Source organism: Piliocolobus tephrosceles, chromosome 5 (assembly GCF_002776525.5).
Source record: "Piliocolobus tephrosceles isolate RC106 chromosome 5, ASM277652v3, whole genome shotgun sequence".
NCBI lineage: Eukaryota > Metazoa > Chordata > Mammalia > Primates > Cercopithecidae > Piliocolobus > Piliocolobus tephrosceles.
The window spans coordinates 84,729,825-84,748,951 of NC_045438.1; the positions used below are offsets into that span (position 1 = coordinate 84,729,825).

At 37.8% G+C, this 19,127-nt stretch overlaps 1 protein-coding gene across 6 annotated transcripts in view; it reads right to left on the reverse strand.

Moving 5' to 3' along the window:
* ORC3 (origin recognition complex subunit 3) overlaps positions 1-19,127 on the reverse strand; it is a 72,923-nt gene that overhangs the window by 52,734 nt on the left and 1,062 nt on the right. For 3 of the 6 annotated variants that reach the window (XM_023205257.2, XM_023205256.2, XM_023205259.2), the window contains exons 2-7: positions 15,802-15,856; positions 8,999-9,096; positions 7,355-7,499; positions 4,846-4,950; positions 3,071-3,222; positions 1,585-1,718 (exon numbers count right to left, since the gene is read on the reverse strand). In XM_023205257.2, coding sequence (XP_023061025.1) covers positions 1,585-1,718; positions 3,071-3,222; positions 4,846-4,950; positions 7,355-7,499; positions 8,999-9,096; positions 15,802-15,856 — 689 coding nt within the window. Of the gene's footprint in view, positions 1-1,584; positions 1,719-3,070; positions 3,223-4,845; positions 4,951-7,354; positions 7,500-8,998; positions 9,097-15,595; positions 15,668-15,801; positions 15,857-19,127 lie in introns of all 6 variants that reach the window. The other 3 variants (XM_023205260.2, XM_023205258.1, XM_023205261.2) reach the window with 3 other exon arrangements.

The window sequence follows — 19,127 nt, forward strand, 5'->3', positions numbered from 1 at the left end:
TGAGGCCAGGAGTTTGAGACCAGCCTGGGCAACACGGCAAAACCCCATCTCTACAAAAAATACAAAAATTAGCTGGGCATGGTGGCATGTGCCTGTAGTCCTAGCTACTTGGGGAGCTGAGAAGGGAGGACTGCATGAGTCCAGGAGGTGGAGGTTGAAGTGAGCTGACATCATGTCACTGCACTCTAGCCTGGGTGACAGAGCCAGACTGTCTCAAAAAAAAAAAGGAAACTCCTAGGATCTAGAACTCGTAGAGTCAATGAGGGAAAAAAGATCCTATCAAAGTAGGAATTTAAAGTACATTAGTAAATTAGCCAGGTGTGGTGGCTCATGTCTGTAATCCTAGCACTTTGGGAGGCCAACAAAGGTGGATCACCTGAGGTCAGGAGTTTGAGACCAGCCTGCTAAAATGGTGAAACGCTGTCTCTACTAAAAATACAAAATTAGCTAAGCATGGCAGCGGGCACCTGTAATCCCAGCCACTCGGGAGGCTGAAGCATGAGAACCGCTTGAACCCAGGAGGCGGAGGTGGCAGGGGGTCAAGAACCCGCCACTGCACTCCAGCCTGGGGGATAGAGTGAGACTCCGTCTCCAAAATAAAATAAAAATAAAATAAAGTATACTAGTAAATTATTCAACAAAATATATAGCTTTAGTCAAATGTAGCTATAACTATTAAAGCAAGTTGACATATAGAAGAGGCCAAAATAAATTCCATCCTAAAAAATACACCATGGAAAATGCATGTCACTGGATTTTAAAATATTATTTCAATTCTGAGTCTCACATGATTGCTTTGAAGATGCAATGCAATCATGAAAATAGTTTCTCACTAGAAATATTATATAAATGCAAGATAATGTTATTTAGAAGACACTTTTGCTTAGTAAAACTGTATGTAACTCACAGCATCTAAGGATGGATGGGTATCAGAAAATAAGACCTAATAAAAATCTCAACTTGGCCAGGCGCGGTGGCTCACTCCTGTAATCCCAGCACTTTGGGAGGCTGAGGCAGGCAGATCCCCTGAGGTCAGGAGTAGGAGACCAGCCTGGCCAACATGGTGAAATTCTGTTTCTACTAAAAATACAAAAATTAGCCAGGTGTGGTGGTGGGCACCTGTAATCCCAGCTACTCAGAAGGCTGAGGCAGGAGAATCACTTGAACCCAGGAGGTGGAGGTTGCAGTGAGCCAAGTTCATACCACTGCACTCCAGCCTGGGCGACAGAGCGAAACTCCATCTCAAAAAAAAAGAAAAAAACAAAAAACAAAAACCTCAACTGGCGTAGTTTATCTACTTAATAGGTGAGTAAGAGACAGTCAATCTTGGTGAGATAAACCGTATTTAACACTGTCTTACCATGTCAATTTAAAACTGGCTAAATGTGCCTTTGATTCTCATTCTTGGCTCAAAAAGCAAATGGAAAATCTGATAGGAGGTCTCTGAATATTCAATTATAAAGAATTTGAATACTTTGATTTTTATCCAGTTGGTATTAAAATTAAGATTATAGTTTTCAAGTTAAAAGTAATACTTTCTTAAAAAGGGAATTTTTCATAAAAGCCAGGCGATATACCATCTACCTGCTGATGATTATGAAGTCTTGTAGTACTTTTGTGGCAAAGCTTTCCATATCCTTCAAGATAACCACAACAGGAGGAGACTGCCATTGGCTAGAAGTAGTCCTCTTTTTGCTTGGCATTTTTGGGTCTGTCTTCTTTTAAACCATTGCAGAAAGAAAGAGTTAAAAGTAAGCCTTACCACTCAAACAATGTTATAATGCCACATGTTGGGTCTGTCTTCTTTTAAACCATTGCAGAAAGAAAGAGTTAAAGGTAAGCCTTACCACTCAAACAATGTTATAATACCACATGTTGACTTATCTCTCTTTAAATTTCACAATAACACTGTTTTTTTTCTTACCACATGATAAACAGAAACTCAGGTTACTAGAATCTTTCTGTGTCTGACATGGGAATAATAACCAAGAAGAAAAAGGTTCAGCAAAACTCTATAATTCATATGAAATATTTATATTTTCTGCTAAGGAAATGACAGAAAAAAACATGGAAGAAGAGAACATTTTCTACAAAATTGATTTTTCGATTGGTAGAAAGTTATATTCTGCTTTGCTTCACGGTGAGAACTAGTATTTTTAATAAAAAAACATAATGAATAGTAGTACTTGCTACTCTGCCACTGTGAAATTTCAAGCCTGAAATGGATACTAGGTATCATCTGGTCCAATCTCAATTTTTAAAAAGATATCTGACACAAACTGAAAGTAGCATTTGATTTCTGGAAAGTCTAAAATTGTGGAGCAAATAAGGTATTCTGGTTAAGTATTAGACATAGTTTAGTCCCTATATAAGGCAAAATGAAACTTCACTTATGATGATTTCAGCAAAAATATTGATTGGAAAATGTAACCCCAGTATTTTTTTCCCCATACTGTCTGGGTACATAGCACCATAACCTAAGACTATGGTTTTAGGACGCAGTTACCTAGTGTTAACTTAGGTTATTCTTTTTCACCAGACTGTCATGGTAGAATGGAACTTCTTTTTATTTATGTTTGTTGAACATACTTTACTTAAAGAGCACTGATTCCCTAAGAACTCTAAACATAAAACAAATTAGATTTTAGAAAATCCATGATTACTCTTCATTGAACTAAGTTGACAGCGGATACTAGCAGCATGGTTCTATCGGATAAAGCAAACACTGAGGAACCTAAAAGATAATATATTGAAGTTATAGCTATTGTCACAGAGATGGAACCTGCAACAGAGGCAATTCCTGATGCTCTGTTTTTGTCATTAGAGGACATTCTCCCACAAATATGTCCTTGTAAAAACGTAAGCACTTACCAGGAATTAGGCTACATACTAGTAAAAAAAAGTTTTTAATTTGAGTAGTATTAGAAAAATAGCTACTTTTAAATTAATACCTAGTGCTGCAGAAGCATATCCTTGTTAGATCAAAACAGTACTATGTCTAATATTATTCCAAGACATATCAATCATATATCAATTTCCTTGGGGGAGAAAATCATCAGTTTATATCTACCTGTGTGACAGTCATATACCAACTGGAAAGTGAATCCATTGAATAATGTGTTTTTCTTTGGGTGACCTGAACACTTTCCTCCTCTTTGGATTTTATATCTACACAGCAGTCCATCAACTGTGAGACCAACTTTTGCAAAAAATGTTTCATATCTGTGGAATATAAAAAGTAAGAAAGCTTATCTCTGCCTCTTCTATAAATAAAACCAAAGCTCTTGAAACTTCTTGATCAGTATATTACTCTTTTTTGGTAGAATGTGTTTTTTTATACTTACCATCAATATAGCTAATATAACATTTAACATATTAACTATCGATGCTCATTAGTACCTGCATTAATTCAGACTAAGACTAGACCAAAGCTTATGTATATTATCAATTTTTTTTTTTTTTTTTTTTTTGAGATGGAGTCTCACTCTGTCGCCCAGGCTGGAGTACAGTGGCAGGATCTCGGTTCACTGCAACCTCCACCTCCTGGGTTCAAGCGATTCTCCTGCCTCAAGCCTCCCCACTAGCTGGGATTACAGTCACGTGCCACCATGCCCAGCTAATTTTTGTATTTTTTAGTAGAGACGGGGTTTCACCATGTTGGCCAGGCTGATCTCGAACTCCTCACCTCATGATCTGCCTGCCTCGGCCTCCCAAAGTGCTGGGATTACAGGTGTGAACCACTACTCCTGGCCACTTATGTATATTATCTACAATAAAAAGGTCACATAAGCAAATGTGTAGACAAGCAAACTATAAATTTTAGGAATATGTATTTAAATTACACAGAAAAAGAAACAGTTTTCAAGGTCCCTAAGAAAAATCAAGTGTCATATGAATTATTTTACTGATTATAAATCTTTCATATAGCCATTTTAAAAGATGCCTTTAAGGACTTTTACTTAATTTCAATCAGTTTATAAATATGAAAGCAATATAAGCACATAAATCTTTTATCAATCTAAATCCAAACAAATTTTACTACATTATGGCCAGGCATGGTGACTCAAGATGTAATCCCAGCACTGTGGGAAGCCGAGGCAGGACTGCTTGAGCCCAGGAGTTCCAGAACAGTCTGGACAACATAGCAAGACCCAATCTCTATAAACAACAATGAACCCCACAGTGTAGCTGAGCGTACTGGCATGCACCTGTAGTCCTAGGTACCAGGGAAGCTGAGGTGGGAGAATTGCTTGAGGCCAGGAGTTCAGGGCTGCACTGAGCTATGATCATGCTACTGTAGTACAGCCTAGGCAACACAGTGAGACTTGTCTCAAAAAAAAAAAAAAAAGGAGTGTGAATACTCTTTATGATTTCATGGGTTCACGTGCTCACGATTAGCTCTGTCAATGGACTATTTTTTACCATGGTGGCTTTTCAAAGCGGGACAATAAGATGATTTGTGGCTGAAACATAAGCCCATGTAGTCTACTCTCTTTTGAGATGAACAAGAGCTCCTCATTCCCCAATTCTCAGCTTTCCGCCCTAAGTCTTTCTACTTATTAAACATTTCACTGGGTTAAAGAACGCATCTCGCAAAATGCCTGGACTGCTACTGGCAGTTAAGCTGATAGGGCAGAAATGGGTCAAGAATAAAGACAGCAAAAGGAGGCAGAATTCTATAATAGTCACAATTACTCTGAGAGCCCCCAAGCCTAACCTTGCCCAAAACATAATACTGTGCTCTTTCCACCAATAAAAAGGGATAAAGAAAGTCTGAAAAAGAGAGAAAAGGATGAAAGAAGTCTGCAATATCTCACCAAGGTTATTATGGCATTTATGTTTTACCTGGACAATCTTTAGCTTGCAGTGAGACTACATATGGTGTGACATTATTCTGAAGGGCCTCTGTTAGACTTCTGAATGTTAAATCGTGATCTGTGACATTCACACCTATGAGATAATACATCAATATTATATCACTATTTTTATTAATAATAATTTAATGACAAAAGCTATTTAACATATCAAGCACTCACAAGTAAAAACATTTTAAAAAAATGATTAATGACAGAAACCAAGAAAATACACTATATAAATGAGATATCCATTAACAATAGCCATCCAAAGGCATGCATTATATTTGTCAGGAAAGATATTTTGCACAATTCCTCTTTCAAACAAATTACTGGGAGGTGCACTTGAAAACTTCTTTTTTTTTTTTTTTTTGAGACAGAATCTTGCTCTGTCATCCAGCCTGGAGTGCAGCAGCTCAATCTTGGCTAACGGCATCCTTCGTCTCCCAAGTTCAGGTGATTCTCCTGCCTCAGCCTCCTGAGTAGGTGGAATTACAGGTATGTGCCACCACACCAGCTAATTTTTGTACTTTAGTAGAGACAGGGTTTCACCATGTTGGCCAGGCTGGTCTCAAACTCCTGACCTCAAGTGATCCACCCGCCTCAGCCTCCCAACGTGCTGGGATCACAGCTGTGAGCCACCGTGCCCAGCCAACCCTTGAAAACATCTTAGAAGTAATTTCATTGCTTTGTCAAATTCATAATAAGCTTTTTAGGGAAATTAAAACTAGCCAGGTGCAGTAGCTCACGCCCATAATCCCAGCACTCTGGGAAGATCACTTGAAGCCAGGAGTTCAAGACAGGCCTGGCAAACGTGGTGAGTCCCTATCTCTGTAAAAATTTCAAAAAAGTAAAACTATGGGTTCTTTTGATATTTATGGAATCCCTGGTTTTCATTTCTGCAAAGCAGAGTTTCAGGGCACCGCATACAGTTATCAAATTTTTGAGTGAAAACTTTCCCACTACTTTGGAAAAAAAATTCTGTTAACTGGTATCTTCCCTAACATAACCATCTGTGATTTCTAGAAAGTCATTTGGTGCTTAGGCAGATGGCAGCAGCAGTCACTTTCAAACTGCTTAAGAGTTACAGTTGCAAAACTTTCATTGCTTGGAAGAAAAAGAAAAATTTCAGAATCATCCATGCCAGCAATAATAAACCATTTTTTTTTCTAGGAGAGCCAAAGAATAAAAATATTAGCAGACTATTTTTTAAATGGATATTGAAAATAGAAAATATCAAAACTATTCCTAGCATGCATTATGGTCTATGATTATAATAATGCATCCCTGAACAAATTTAGAAGTTCAGTAAAACACTGGTTTATCTTGTCTTTCACCGATTGGCTATAAGCTATTTATTACTAACATTATATTTGTTATATTTATATTATAAAACAATGAACTTGTCTATCACAAACAAGATAATCAACAATGTGTTTAACTAGAAAAATATTCTCCTCAGACCATGATTTTAAAACATTCTTTCCATTAGCTTGGTACAAGTGGGCCATCACTGGGCCTCAGTTTTTCATCAAATGGCAGAGTTTTTAGATGTTGCATTGTAAAGCTGGTCCACAGTATCATAAAAATAATTTCCTTGAGTCTTATGAGTGTGGTCCTGGAACTAGCAATATGGACATCAGCTGGTATCCTGTCAGAAATGTAAAATTTCAGGCCCCACCTCAGACCCATTAACCAAAATCTACATTTTAATATGATCCCTGGAGGTTATTTGTGGGTATATTGAAGTTGAGAATTAATTCCTCATCTCAGAGCTAACTAGCAGAACAAATCTTGAATAAATTGAAGGAGAAATTAAGAGCATGTTTGGAATCCAAATAAATTCAACTTTGTTTTCAAAGGGAATGAAGAAAATTTGCTAACATTACAAAGAAAGTTTTTCCATTGTACTGGAATCCAAATGTTTGGTAAAGATGAGATATTAATGATGGCTATTTAAGTACTTAATTTACAACCTGCAACTTGAAAGCAATTTATGTGCAATTCATCCAAACACCTCCTTGTAGGTAATTAATATGAATATAATGAAAAAATCTAAGATTGAAAAACTATGCACAGGAAAATAAAATTAAGGTCATAGAGTAATTCCATTGAAGATATGACTAAAAAAAGTCTGAAAACCAAATCTACTAACACTGGTAGTTTCTTTATTACCAAATCTCATATACTCTTGTATTGTATCTACAAAGAAAGAGTAAAACAAATGTATTTTCCCTTCTGACCAAAAGTTGGGGAGAACATTAGCTAGATAAATTCCTTTTAATTTACAAACATATGACCATCTGTAAAGATATAAGGAATTTTTATTGGTTTTTGAAAATATGTAAAATAAACTATAGTTGGTTTAATTGTATAAATAAAAGAGACAAAACAGGCTTATCAAAACAGGTCCTTCCACTATTCTCAACAATAAAAAAAAAAAATTAAAAAAACACAAAATACACAGAGATGCATGCATGAACAAACATACGCATATATACCAAGAACAAGAGCAGCAGTTGGAATTTCTCTGAGTTTTATTTGACCGGCCAAGTCTCTTGAATTCTTCTGGAATGCAGAATGAGATTTTTGCAGAAATTCAATTAGACTGTCAAACAAGTTTTTATTTAATTCCTCTTGTAGTCGCTACAAAGAACATACAAAAACTTATTAGAAATAATAATCTGATGTCTTTCCTGGTTTTGGGAAGAAAATTGTCATGGATTCAATGATGCAAAATGATCAAAAGATGAACCTAATTAAAAAATGTTTTTTCCTTAAATCTCTAGTAATTAGTGCTTTGGGTTCCCCCATTAAAAATTTCCTCTCAAGCCTCGTCAACATAGTGAAACCTCATTTTTACAGATAAAAAGACAAATTAGCTGGGTGTAGTGGTGCACGTCTGTGGTCCCAGCTGCTTGGGAAGCTGAGGTGAGAGGGTCACTTGAGTCTGGGAGGTCAAGGCTACAGTAAGCTATGATCATGCAACTGCATTCCAGCCTGGGTGACAGAGCAAGACCTTGTCTCAAAAAATATATATATATATTTACATATATTTATATATTATATACATTATTACATATTATATATATGTTATATATTTATATATTTTACATATATGACTTAATGTCTCATATATATGACATTAAAAGGTTTGGATTTTATCCTATGGGGAGTACCACTGAAGGGATGTGAAGTAAAGACATAATTGGATCAGGGTTAAGAAGGGTTAATCTGACAACAGCATTGGAGGGGTTGCCTGGAATTGGGCTGCATTTGCCTTGAAGAGGGTCTTTTCTAATTTGGCCAATTGTGTCAGGGATGCCAGTTAGGAGGGCATTATGACAATCCAGATTAAGAAATGAAGAGAGCCTAAACTGGAAACCACAAACTCAAATACCTTGAAGGATCACATGGAATACAAGAACGAGCAAAGCCACTAGGTGTAAATCAGTAAGGACTGGTAGACGGCAGTAATAAACTGGAAAGTACATAACCTTCCCAAAGGCAATTAAAACCAAAACTACAACACTGTGTTGGCCAAAAAAATAAATAAATAAATAAGCCATCAGCCTAAAATACTGGCCCTAGAGCTACCAATTTGCTACAGTGAAGAAATTTTTCAGAGCTGGAATATAAAGATGAGAAAGTGAAGGAGTTTAGAAACAGCTTGATTTCACAGTTGTATACCTGAACGGATAATTTAAGAGTCACCATTTGAAAGCTCCTTGCCTTAACAGCTATCATAAACATCTGTTCCACTCACAAGAAATATGATTTTTTGTTTTTGTTTTTGAGACAAGGTCTCTCTCTGTTGCCCAGGCTGGAGTGCAGTGGTACTATGTCCGCTCACTACAACCTCCACCTCCCAGGCTTAAGTGATCCTCCCAACTTAGGCTCCTGAGTAGTGGAACTACACGTGCACACCACCATGCCCGGCTACTTTTTGCAGACTTTGTAGAGACAGGGTTTCACCAACTTGCCCAGGCTGGATTATGGTTGTTTTTTTAAGGATACACAGGTTATGCTTGACCAATACTTCCTATATTTCATCAATACTCTTGTAAACTGTGGAAAGGAAGATGAGAGGTAACAAAAATGAGACTTAGGGTGTTACAGAAAAGTTATTAGAAAAAAGTATTCACCTCATTTTCAGATTTCATCTGCTGCCATATCAACTGATAAGTTTCGAATCGAAGCTTACTGTCCTCAGGTTCATGTTTCCCTTTGTTAAAATAGTCCTCTAAAAACAGAAAGAAGTCAGTCAGTTTCTTTTTTCCTATAATAGCATAAGTTATAGATCTTACGTGCAAAGTTACACAGTAAGTGACAGAAGTGGAATTTTTTCATTTTTTGAAGACGGAATCTCACTCTGTTGCCCAGGCTGGAGTGCAGTGGCACGATGTTGGTTCACCGCAACCTCCACCTCCTGGGTTCAAGTGATTCTCTCCTGCCTCAGCCTCTCGAGCAGCTGTGACTACAGGCGCGTGCCACCATGCCCAGTTAATTTTGTATTTTTAGTAGAGATGGGGTTTCACCATGTTGGCCAGGCTGGTCTCAAACTCCTGACCTCAAGTGATCTGCCTGCCTTGGCCTCCCAAAGTACTGGGATTACAGGTGTGAGCCACTGCACCTGGCCTTAATTTTTTTTTTTATATTCATCAAAAATATATATTTGGGGACAGATAACATTCAATATTCTCTGTATTTCATTTTATTTATAATCTTTTATTTTTACCATATTAATTGTATATTTAAGATTAAAAATTTCAATCTTTCTACTGTATTTCTATCATTTGCTTTTGAATTTCTAACAGTTTTTATTAAGTGATTTTTTGCTTTGAGTTATATACATTTAATAATGTTTTCATTATTTGCTGTTATTCTACAACCTCGTATGCTTTGCTTCATAATTTGCTTTGAACTCTACTGAATGACTTACTACTACTATTCTTATATTTTTGTTCCACTGACATAGTTTAGTCCAGTCTTTCATTTATTCTGTCTGTATATTTTTATATCCTTTTTGAATGTTTTATCCAAATGGTTAGCTATTTGTGAAAATACTATTTATTGCCTGGCTTTCAAACTTTTCAAACTATGATCCACATTAAGGAATACATTTTACATCATAACCTAACACAATACACATGAACAAAAACTAAAGTCACAAAAAACCACACTCACCCTTATTACGTAATAGCAAATGTTTTCTTTCCTGTTTTATATAAGTATAATCATAGTCCACTAAATTGATTTCATAACTCACACATGGATTATGACATTTGGTTTGAAAAACCCTCATTTATTGTATAATCCATTCTTCTCCCACTGATTTGGCATGCCCTTATAGTCTAAATACTTATTTATACTTTGAACTATTTTTGAACTTTTTATTTTGTTCTACTGAATCCAGCCCTATTCCCCTACCAGTCCTGAACCGTTTAAACTATTATGGCTTTGTATGTTGTACATTTTAGTATCAAATACATTCAGGTCTTCCTCCCACTGCCCCCAAACATCGTTATTCTTTTTCAAAAAAATTTAAGCCATTTCTTCAAATTAATTTTACAGTAATCCAGTCACTTCTCAAAACTAGTTGTATTGGTATTTGGCTAGATAAAATAAAATTCAGATTGATTTGGGGAAAAATAACATCTTTAATAAGTTAAAAAATCCCCAACCCCTGTATCATAGGTCTCTTCTTTTAATCAAATATTTTAGATTCCTTATAGTTTTCTACTTTCCCTCATGTTTCTTGTTGTTTACTGCTCTGTATTTTATTGTAACAACTGGAGTGTTCATGATGCTAAATTTCTGCTGCTAAAATTCTACCACCAAGTTTTAACGTTAACTGAGAGTTTTGAATAGAAATTCACTTAATTTTAAGGAACTACTTTCCTAATCATGGTTAACTCAGAATTTTTAGCAACTATTGATTTTTATCAAAAGCCTTAGAATACATCGAAGTCATCGTATAGTAAAGTGGCAGACAAGGTTATAGAATTAAAATGCCAACAAAAAAAGAAAGCAAGGAGACACTATTATTATTATTACTATTATTTGAGACAGGGTCTCCCTCTGTTGCCCAGATTGGAGTACAGTGGTAAGATCTCAGCTTACTGCAACCTCCACCTCCCAGGTCCAGGTGATTCTCCTGCCTCAGCCTCCAGAGCAGCTGGGACTACAGGCGCACAGGGCCATGTCTGGCTAATTATTGTATTTTTAGCAGAGACGGGGTTTCACCACCTTGGCCAGGCTGGTCTTGAACACCTGACCTCAAGTGATCCACCTGCCTTGGCCTCCCAAAGTGCTGGGATCACAGGCACGCATTACCCCACCCAGCCAGAAGACACAATTATTAAGAGACAAAGCAGGCCAGCACTGTGGCATATGCCTGTAATCCCAGCACTTTAGGAGGCCAAGGTGGGCAGTTTACAAGCTCAGGAGTTCGAGACCAGCCTGGCTAACATAGTGAAACCCCGTCCCTGCTAAAAATACTAAAATTAGCCAGGTATGGTGGCGTGCACCTGTAGTCCCAGCTACTCGGGAGGCTGACACATAAGAATCACCTGAACCTGGGAGGCAGAGGTTACAGTGAGCCGAAATTGCGCCACTACACTCCAGCCTGGGCAACAGAGCGAAACCCTGTCTCTAAATAAATAAATAAATAAATAAGTAAGAGACAAAGCAGAACAAGGAAGCTTTAAAAAGAACAAAAATAGTCACTTTACATTAATAGGTAAAATCATACTGTAACATGAAAGTGGCAAATCAAGACACAATGTTTATGTGCAGAATAATGCCACATCAAAATACACATGAAAAACCTCTTAGAAACTGGGAAACACAGCAGTAGGATACTTTAAACTGTTACCATGATTTCTCTCAGTCTGTTACAGAGCAGGTAGGTAAACATAAAAACTACACTGAAGAATATAAGCTCTCACTGTTGCCAGGTTTCTACTTGCCTTGGCTCCTAGTCACAGTGCTATATATACTTCAGCGTGAGTATCTCCTACAGTGCCAGTGCTGCTGCCAGTCTCCCTCTCTCCAGTTCCTACCCAGTTGTTTTGCTGGCTATGCAGTCATCCACAGAATACTGAGGAGAGAGGGTTACCGGTCTTAATTACGTGCCCGAGTGTCTTCAGTCAGGGGACAGATGGTGGGCAAAATGTAGAGCATCTTCTTACTTCTTCAGGCAATCTGTTTCAATAACTGAAGCCAGTGAAGGCAAGTGCTAAAGTTTGGGTATGTTTCCTTCATTCCTGCTCCATCTGCCTTACAATCAGGATCAATTCCTCAAAGATTTTCATATTATAACACTATCTGTTGGTCTCAGAGCCACATAATGAAAAAAAAAAAAAAGCCTAACGAACTTCTAAAGCAAAGTTCAAATCATACAATTATACACATCAGGTTTACTAGTACTAAACACTACAAACCAATCCTAATAAGTCATAGCTTAAATTCAATACAAAAAGTTCTAAGTAGAAACTTGGCCTCATACAATGAGAGGTAGTATTAAGTTACAGTTAAATCATGAGCTCTGGAATTAGGTTGGGCTCAAATCATAGCTCTATCATTTACTAACATTATAACATTGGGAAAGTTATATGTCTAAGTATCCTTATATATTTCAATGGCGATAATACATTCCTTGTAATTTGCTGAGGGGATTAAACAAATTAACACATACAAAATAATTGAGACAGTCTGGGCCTGTAATCCCAGTGCTTTGGGAGGCCAAGGCAGGTAGACTGCTTGAGCTCAGGATTTGAGACCAGCCTGGGCAACAAAGTGAGATCTTGCCTTAAAAATAAATAAATAAATTAGCAGGCAAGGTGACATGAGCCTGTACTCCTAACTGAGGCTAAGGCAGGAGGATTCCCTAAGCCCAGGAACTCAAGGTTGCAGTGAGCTATGATTGTGCCACTGAACTCCAGCCTGGGTGACAGAGTAAGGTCTTGTCTCAAAAAAGAAAACAAAACAAAACAGTATGGCACACTGTAGACACCCAAGAAATATTAACAACTGTATTAGTTACAATTACATTGCTGATATTAGATGTCACCACATGCCACGTGTCCCTAATGATAATGGGGGAACAAGTCTTGAATTTTCTCTGACCTTTTTCTAGTAAGTTAAGCAATCTGCAACATTAAAGAAATGTGTGGCCAGGCATGGTGGCTCACGCCTGTAATCCCAGCACTCTGGGAGGCCAAGGTGGGAGGATCACTTGAACTCAGGAATTCAAGACCAGCCTGGGCAACATAGTAAGATCCCATCTCTATTTAAAAAAAAAGTGTGTGTGTGTGTGTATATATATACATATAATTACTTTAAAAAAATCCTATTATATATATTAAAGTTATCCATTTATTTCCTTAGTCAAACAATGGCATAGTTCACTTTTTCTTTTTTCAATTCAAAACTAGTACATGGGTATGCTTAATTCCATATCATAATTTTTCCACTGGAATTAATTTTCACAGTGCTGAATATTGAATGTAAATACTCAATAACCCCATGGGGAACTTTTGAAAAATTCTAACACTTAGGCTCCACTCTTGAGATTCTAATTCAATTGATCTGAATTAGGGTCTGAGCATTGGCACAGGTTGAGCATCTCTAATCCAAAAATCTGAAACCCTCCCAAATCTGAAACTTTTTGAGTACCAGCATGATGCCACAAGTGGAAAAATTCCGTATCTGACCTCAAGTGACAGGCTGTAGTCAAAACACAGCCAAAACTTTGTTTCATGTATAATAGTATTTAAAATATTATGTAAAATTCGCTTCAGGCTATGTGTTTAAGGTGTATAGGAAACATGAATGAATTTTATTTTTAGACTTGGGTCTCATTCCCAAGATTATCTCATTATATACAGGCATATATTTGAAAACATGAAAAACTTCCAATAACCTAAACACTTCTGGTCCCAAGATTTGGGATAAGGAACTCTCAACCTGTATTTTTTCAAAGTCCCACAAGTTGGAATTGAATAAGGTCAGTAGATTGTATTAATATCAGTTTCTTAATTGTGACACTGTACTAGAGTTATGTAAGATACTACCACTGGGGATAACTGGTCAAAGGGTACTTACATGTAATTATATGTGCATCTATAGTTATATCAAAATAAGACTTTTTCAAAGTTCCCCAAATGATTCTAATGTGAAGCTATGACTGTGAACCAGTACAATACTTTCTGATAGTAATACTGGATTTGATTGAAGAATTCTTCTTAATTTGATCACTAAACAGGTATCAGGATATAAATGAAAAAAGCGAAGACAGTATCTTTTTCATTAACTTAATTTTATTGAGGTATAATTTAAAAATAACACAGCCATTTTAACAGTTTGACCCAAGTACATACTTACATAACCACTCTTTCAACAGAGAACATTTCCATCACTCCAGAAAGTTCCCTCTTGCCCTTTTGCAGTTAATTCCCCCTACTTCATCCCAGGAAACCACCGGGACTTTAAGACAACCTGTGTTGTTTTTGCCTTAAAAAAAAAAACAAAAAAAAAACAGCCAAGCTCAGTGACTCACATCTGTAATCCTAGCACGTTGGAAGGCTGAGGTGGGCAGATCACAAGGTCAGGAGTTTGAGATCAGCCTGGCCAACACAGTGAAACCCTGTCTCTACTAAAAAATACAAAAATTAGCCAGGCACTGTGGCGCATGCCTGTAGTCCCAGCTACTTGGGAGACTGAGACAGGAGAATCGCTTGAACCCGGGAAGCGGAGGTTGCAGTGAGCTGAGATTGTGCTGAGATCACACTGAGATCAGAGAGTTAGACTCCATCTCAAAAAAACCCAAACAAAAACAAACAAACAAATTAGGCTGGGCACAGTGGCTCACGCCTGTAATCCCAGCACTTTGAGGGCTGAGGCGGGAGGATCACTTGAGCCCAGGAGTTCAAGACCAATCTGAGCAACAAAGTGAGACCCTGTCTCTACAAAAAATTTTAAAAAATAATTAGCCAGGCATGGTGGTGCATGCCTGTAGTCCCAGGTACTTAGGAGGCTGAGGTGGGAGGATCATTTAAGCCCAGGATTTTTCAAGGCTGCAGTGAGCTATGATCAGGCCACTGAACTGAAGCCTGGGTGACAGACTGAGATCCTGTCTCTAAAATAAATAAATAAACAAAACCAGAGAAATGTCTTTCCTCTCTTACCCACATGGGTATATGCGTGTGTGAGTATGTATATGTCAGAGTGATAAAAATCTACTCCCTTAATAACACGAGTATGTGTGTCTATGAGTGATTAAAACCCAATAATTGAACAAATTTGTTTTAGTTGAGAGTGATTGAGAACTGTGTGGGACCCCTGTGCTTCCAAGAGATGCCACCATGCCTGGCCTATGACTTAAGCATATTTAAGTCTCCCTATGAATATTGTATTTTAACACAAAAATAATTTTTATACAATTTTCATTAGAAAATATATAAAAATTTGTAGTCATTTTATTTCTTAGGTTTTCCTTATGTTACCAATTATCATTTTATTTTCTATATAACATTTCCTCCATTGTTAGACACCTGCGTTGCCAGTCAGCCTTTATTGTTTTGATTACTTCATCAAGAATCAAAATGTTTCTCTAGCAGAAACTCACTTTCATTTCTAAAGTTGAAGATAAAAAAACAATGACAGAGAAGTAATCAAAAAGACAATCTCTTGTAAAGAATGGCAGCATATCCTTTGAAAGAAATTTGCTTCCAACTTACCTTTGGAAGATCTAATTGGATTCTCTTTTCAATTAGAGCCCTGGGGTGTCCTCTTATCTCTTTGACCAATGCCTTGGAACATAAACGCTACATCAACATGGCAAGTAAGCCAAGCTCAGATAAGAGAATTACTAAATCCAATTAGGGTTAGTTCTTAATAGTTTAAGAAGGTAGGGAATAAAACATTTAATATTCAGACACCTTACCTATTGGCACAGAGATCTTTCTCTTTTTGGAGTTTGGCTTAAAAACAAAGCAGCCCTATAAAAAGAAAGAAAGACAAAAAGCATAAAGTTAAAGTAGCAAGGAGCAGAGAAATCTGATTAACCAAATATTTTATGAGTAAGCACTTTTTTAAAAAAAAGATGGCAGGGGAGAGAACACATTTCTTTCAGATTCTAAGAAATCACATCACTTCTCTCTGACCTATAGAAGGAAAATTCTAAAACAACAAGGGGGACTATCCACGCTCTCCCCTCCCTCCCATGAGATGCCCATTTTTTATTTTGCTCTTTGACACCTGATCTAGGAGGTAGACAAAGACAATAAAAGCTGATTAAATTTAAGCCCAGGAAGGTTCCATTTTCATAAACTTAAAGGAATTAATACTATACATTAAAATGGGCTGGGCACAGTGGCTCATGCCTGTAATCCCAACACTTTGGGAGGCCAAGGCATGTGGACCATGAGGTCAGGAGTTTGAGACCAGCCTGGCCAACATGGTGAAATCCTGTCTCTACTAAAAATGCAAAAATTAGCCAGTCGTGGTGGCAGGAGCCTGTAATCCCAGTTCCTCAGGAGGCTCAGACAGGAGAATCGCTTGAACCCGGAGGTGGAGGTTGCAGTGGGCTGAGATTGTGCCACTGCACTCCAGCCTGGGCGACAAAGAGTGAAGCTCTGTCTCAAAAAAATAAATAAATAAATAAATAAAAATGAAGATCAAAAAGGTTGAAAATCGTGATGTTCTCCCAACCTAAAACTTATGTAAACTCGAAGTATCTACAACCTTAGTAGGAAATAGATACTTGCAGCTGTTTTACTCTATATACTTTTCTTTATCTGATAAATGCCTACTCATTTATCCATTAAAGTTTGTCTCAACACTCATCTCCTTTGGGAAACCTTTCACAATTCTCACTACAGAAATTCTCCTTTCCTCGAGATCTCACAGTACTTGAACATCTTTATTTTGCATTGTTTTAAGTCACTTTAATTGTATATCATAGTTGTTTATGGGTGTGTCTCCCTGAGTAGACTGTGAGAGCCTTCGCCTTCAAGCACAAACTGTATTTTATTTATAACTGTTTTTCCAATGTTTGGAATAGTGCTAACATATATATGAGGCAATCAGTATATGGAATGAATAAATGCTTGCCAAGTAATTGTCTTGGTAATTTCCCAGCTATGTTTAGTTTCATACTATTATTTGACTAGTGGTAGACTGCCCCCAAGTTACTGGTCCTAGTCTATTTTACCAATTCTAAAGTTATGCATGATGGATAGCTTCTTTTTTTCTTTTTTTTTTTGAGACAGAGTCACGCTCTGTCACCCAGGCTGGAGTGCAATGGCGCGATCTCGGCTCGCTGCAACCTTCACTTCCTGGGTTCAAGCCATTCTCCTGCCTCAGCCTCCCGAGTAGCTGGGATTACAGGTGCCTGCCACCACACCTGGCTAATTTTTTTGTATTTTTATTAGAGACAGGGTTTCACTATGTTGGCCAGGCTGGTCTCTAACTCCTGATCTCGTGATCCACCCACCTCGGCCTCCCAAAGTGCTGGGATTAAAGGCATGAGCCTCTGCACCTGGCCTGATGGACAACTTCTTAAAGATTTCTATATCTATGGAAAATAAAAGGTATAATGAAAGAACAATACCTAGGCAAAGTTGTCTCAGGATAGTATTAAAGACAGCTGTGAAAATATAAAGTAGTCATTTGGATTACATGTTCCAAATTAAGACCTGTGCATTATACTCTTTTTTTTTTTAGACAGTCTCCCTCTGCTGCCCAGGCTAGAGTGCAATGGCACAATCTCAGCTCACTACAACCTCTACCTCTAGGGTTCAGACGATTCTCCTGCCTCAGCCTCCTGAGAGGCTGGGATTACAGGCGCCCACCAACATGCCAGGCTAATTTTGTATTTTAGTAGAAATGGGGTTTCACCATGTTGGTCAGGTTGGTCTCGAACTCCTGACCTCATATGATCCACCCACCTCAGCCTCCCAAAGTGCTGGGATTACAGGCATGAGCCACCGCACACAGCCCTGTGCCTTATATTCTTATATCTGCAACTAGCAGAAGTTTGTGAAATAACATACATATTTAGAAAAATCACATGGTACCATGACAAACCTGTCATTGCCTTCTTTCCAAATCCACCTGCAATTCAGTAAAGAAGAAAGGAGCTTCAAAGGAACACGGTATGAGGAGCGACCAGAAAGGATCTTAATATAGGGCAGTGGTAGTAACATGGTTAACCATTTGGAACTGCTGGTCAAGTGATGGTGTTTGAGATAGAGGAAGGCCAACAGCCAGAAAATTTCATGAGGAAACAGACATTAAAATGTTTTGATACGTTTAAGGGCCGGGCTTGGTGGCTCACGCCTGTAGTCCTAGCACTTTGGGAGGCTGAGGCCGGGGGATCACTTGAGGTCTGGAGTTTGAGACCTGCCTGGCCAACATGGTGAAACCCTGTCTCTACTAAAAATACAAAACTAGCTGGATGTGGTGGCGCGTGTCTGTAATCCCAGCTACTCGGGCGGCCGAGGTGGGAGAATCGCTTGAACCGGGGAGGTGGAGGTTGCAGTGAGCCGAGATCGCGCCACTGCACTCCAGCCTGGTAACAGAGCGAGACTCCGTCTCAAGAAAAAAAAAAAAAAAAAAAGAAAGAAAAAGAAAAAAAGCTTGCAGTTCCATCAACTCATGAAATAGTTCTTAAAGCTTCTTATTCATGTAAGGTCTCATCCCAATACAGACGTTTCTGTTATAATACCAAAAACGCTTTCCTGAAAAATCTTACTTTCTGCAAGATACATAAAAATAAGAAGTGCTTATGCAATCAACAGGATTAAGGGATAGACCATTCAAAACCTACAGAACATTATAACCAGGACGAAATAAAACCAGTACCAATTCTAATAAAAATACTACTTTTAAATCTCTACTAGTGTAACCTTAAACCCCAAGACTTGTACTTTCTCCTTGAGATGTAGTCTTTAAAAGCACTGCTTCTCATAAACCATTTTAATCAAAATAAAAAATCAGATCCATGATATAGCCTTCTTCATTAATCCATTGTTTTAACATAGGGAGAATGTAGCTTCTTCATCTGCATTCTTCAGCTTTATCAGACAGCTTAACTTTAGGGGCTTCCCGCTGCACTTACAATAGAACTAAACGTCTTACTTTTCGTGGTCCGGAACAGCGCTGTCCAACAGAACTTTCTGTACTGATAGAAATGTATCTGCACTATCTAAAATGGTAGCTGCAGCCACATGTGATGATTGAGCACTTAAAATGTGGCTAGTGCAACGG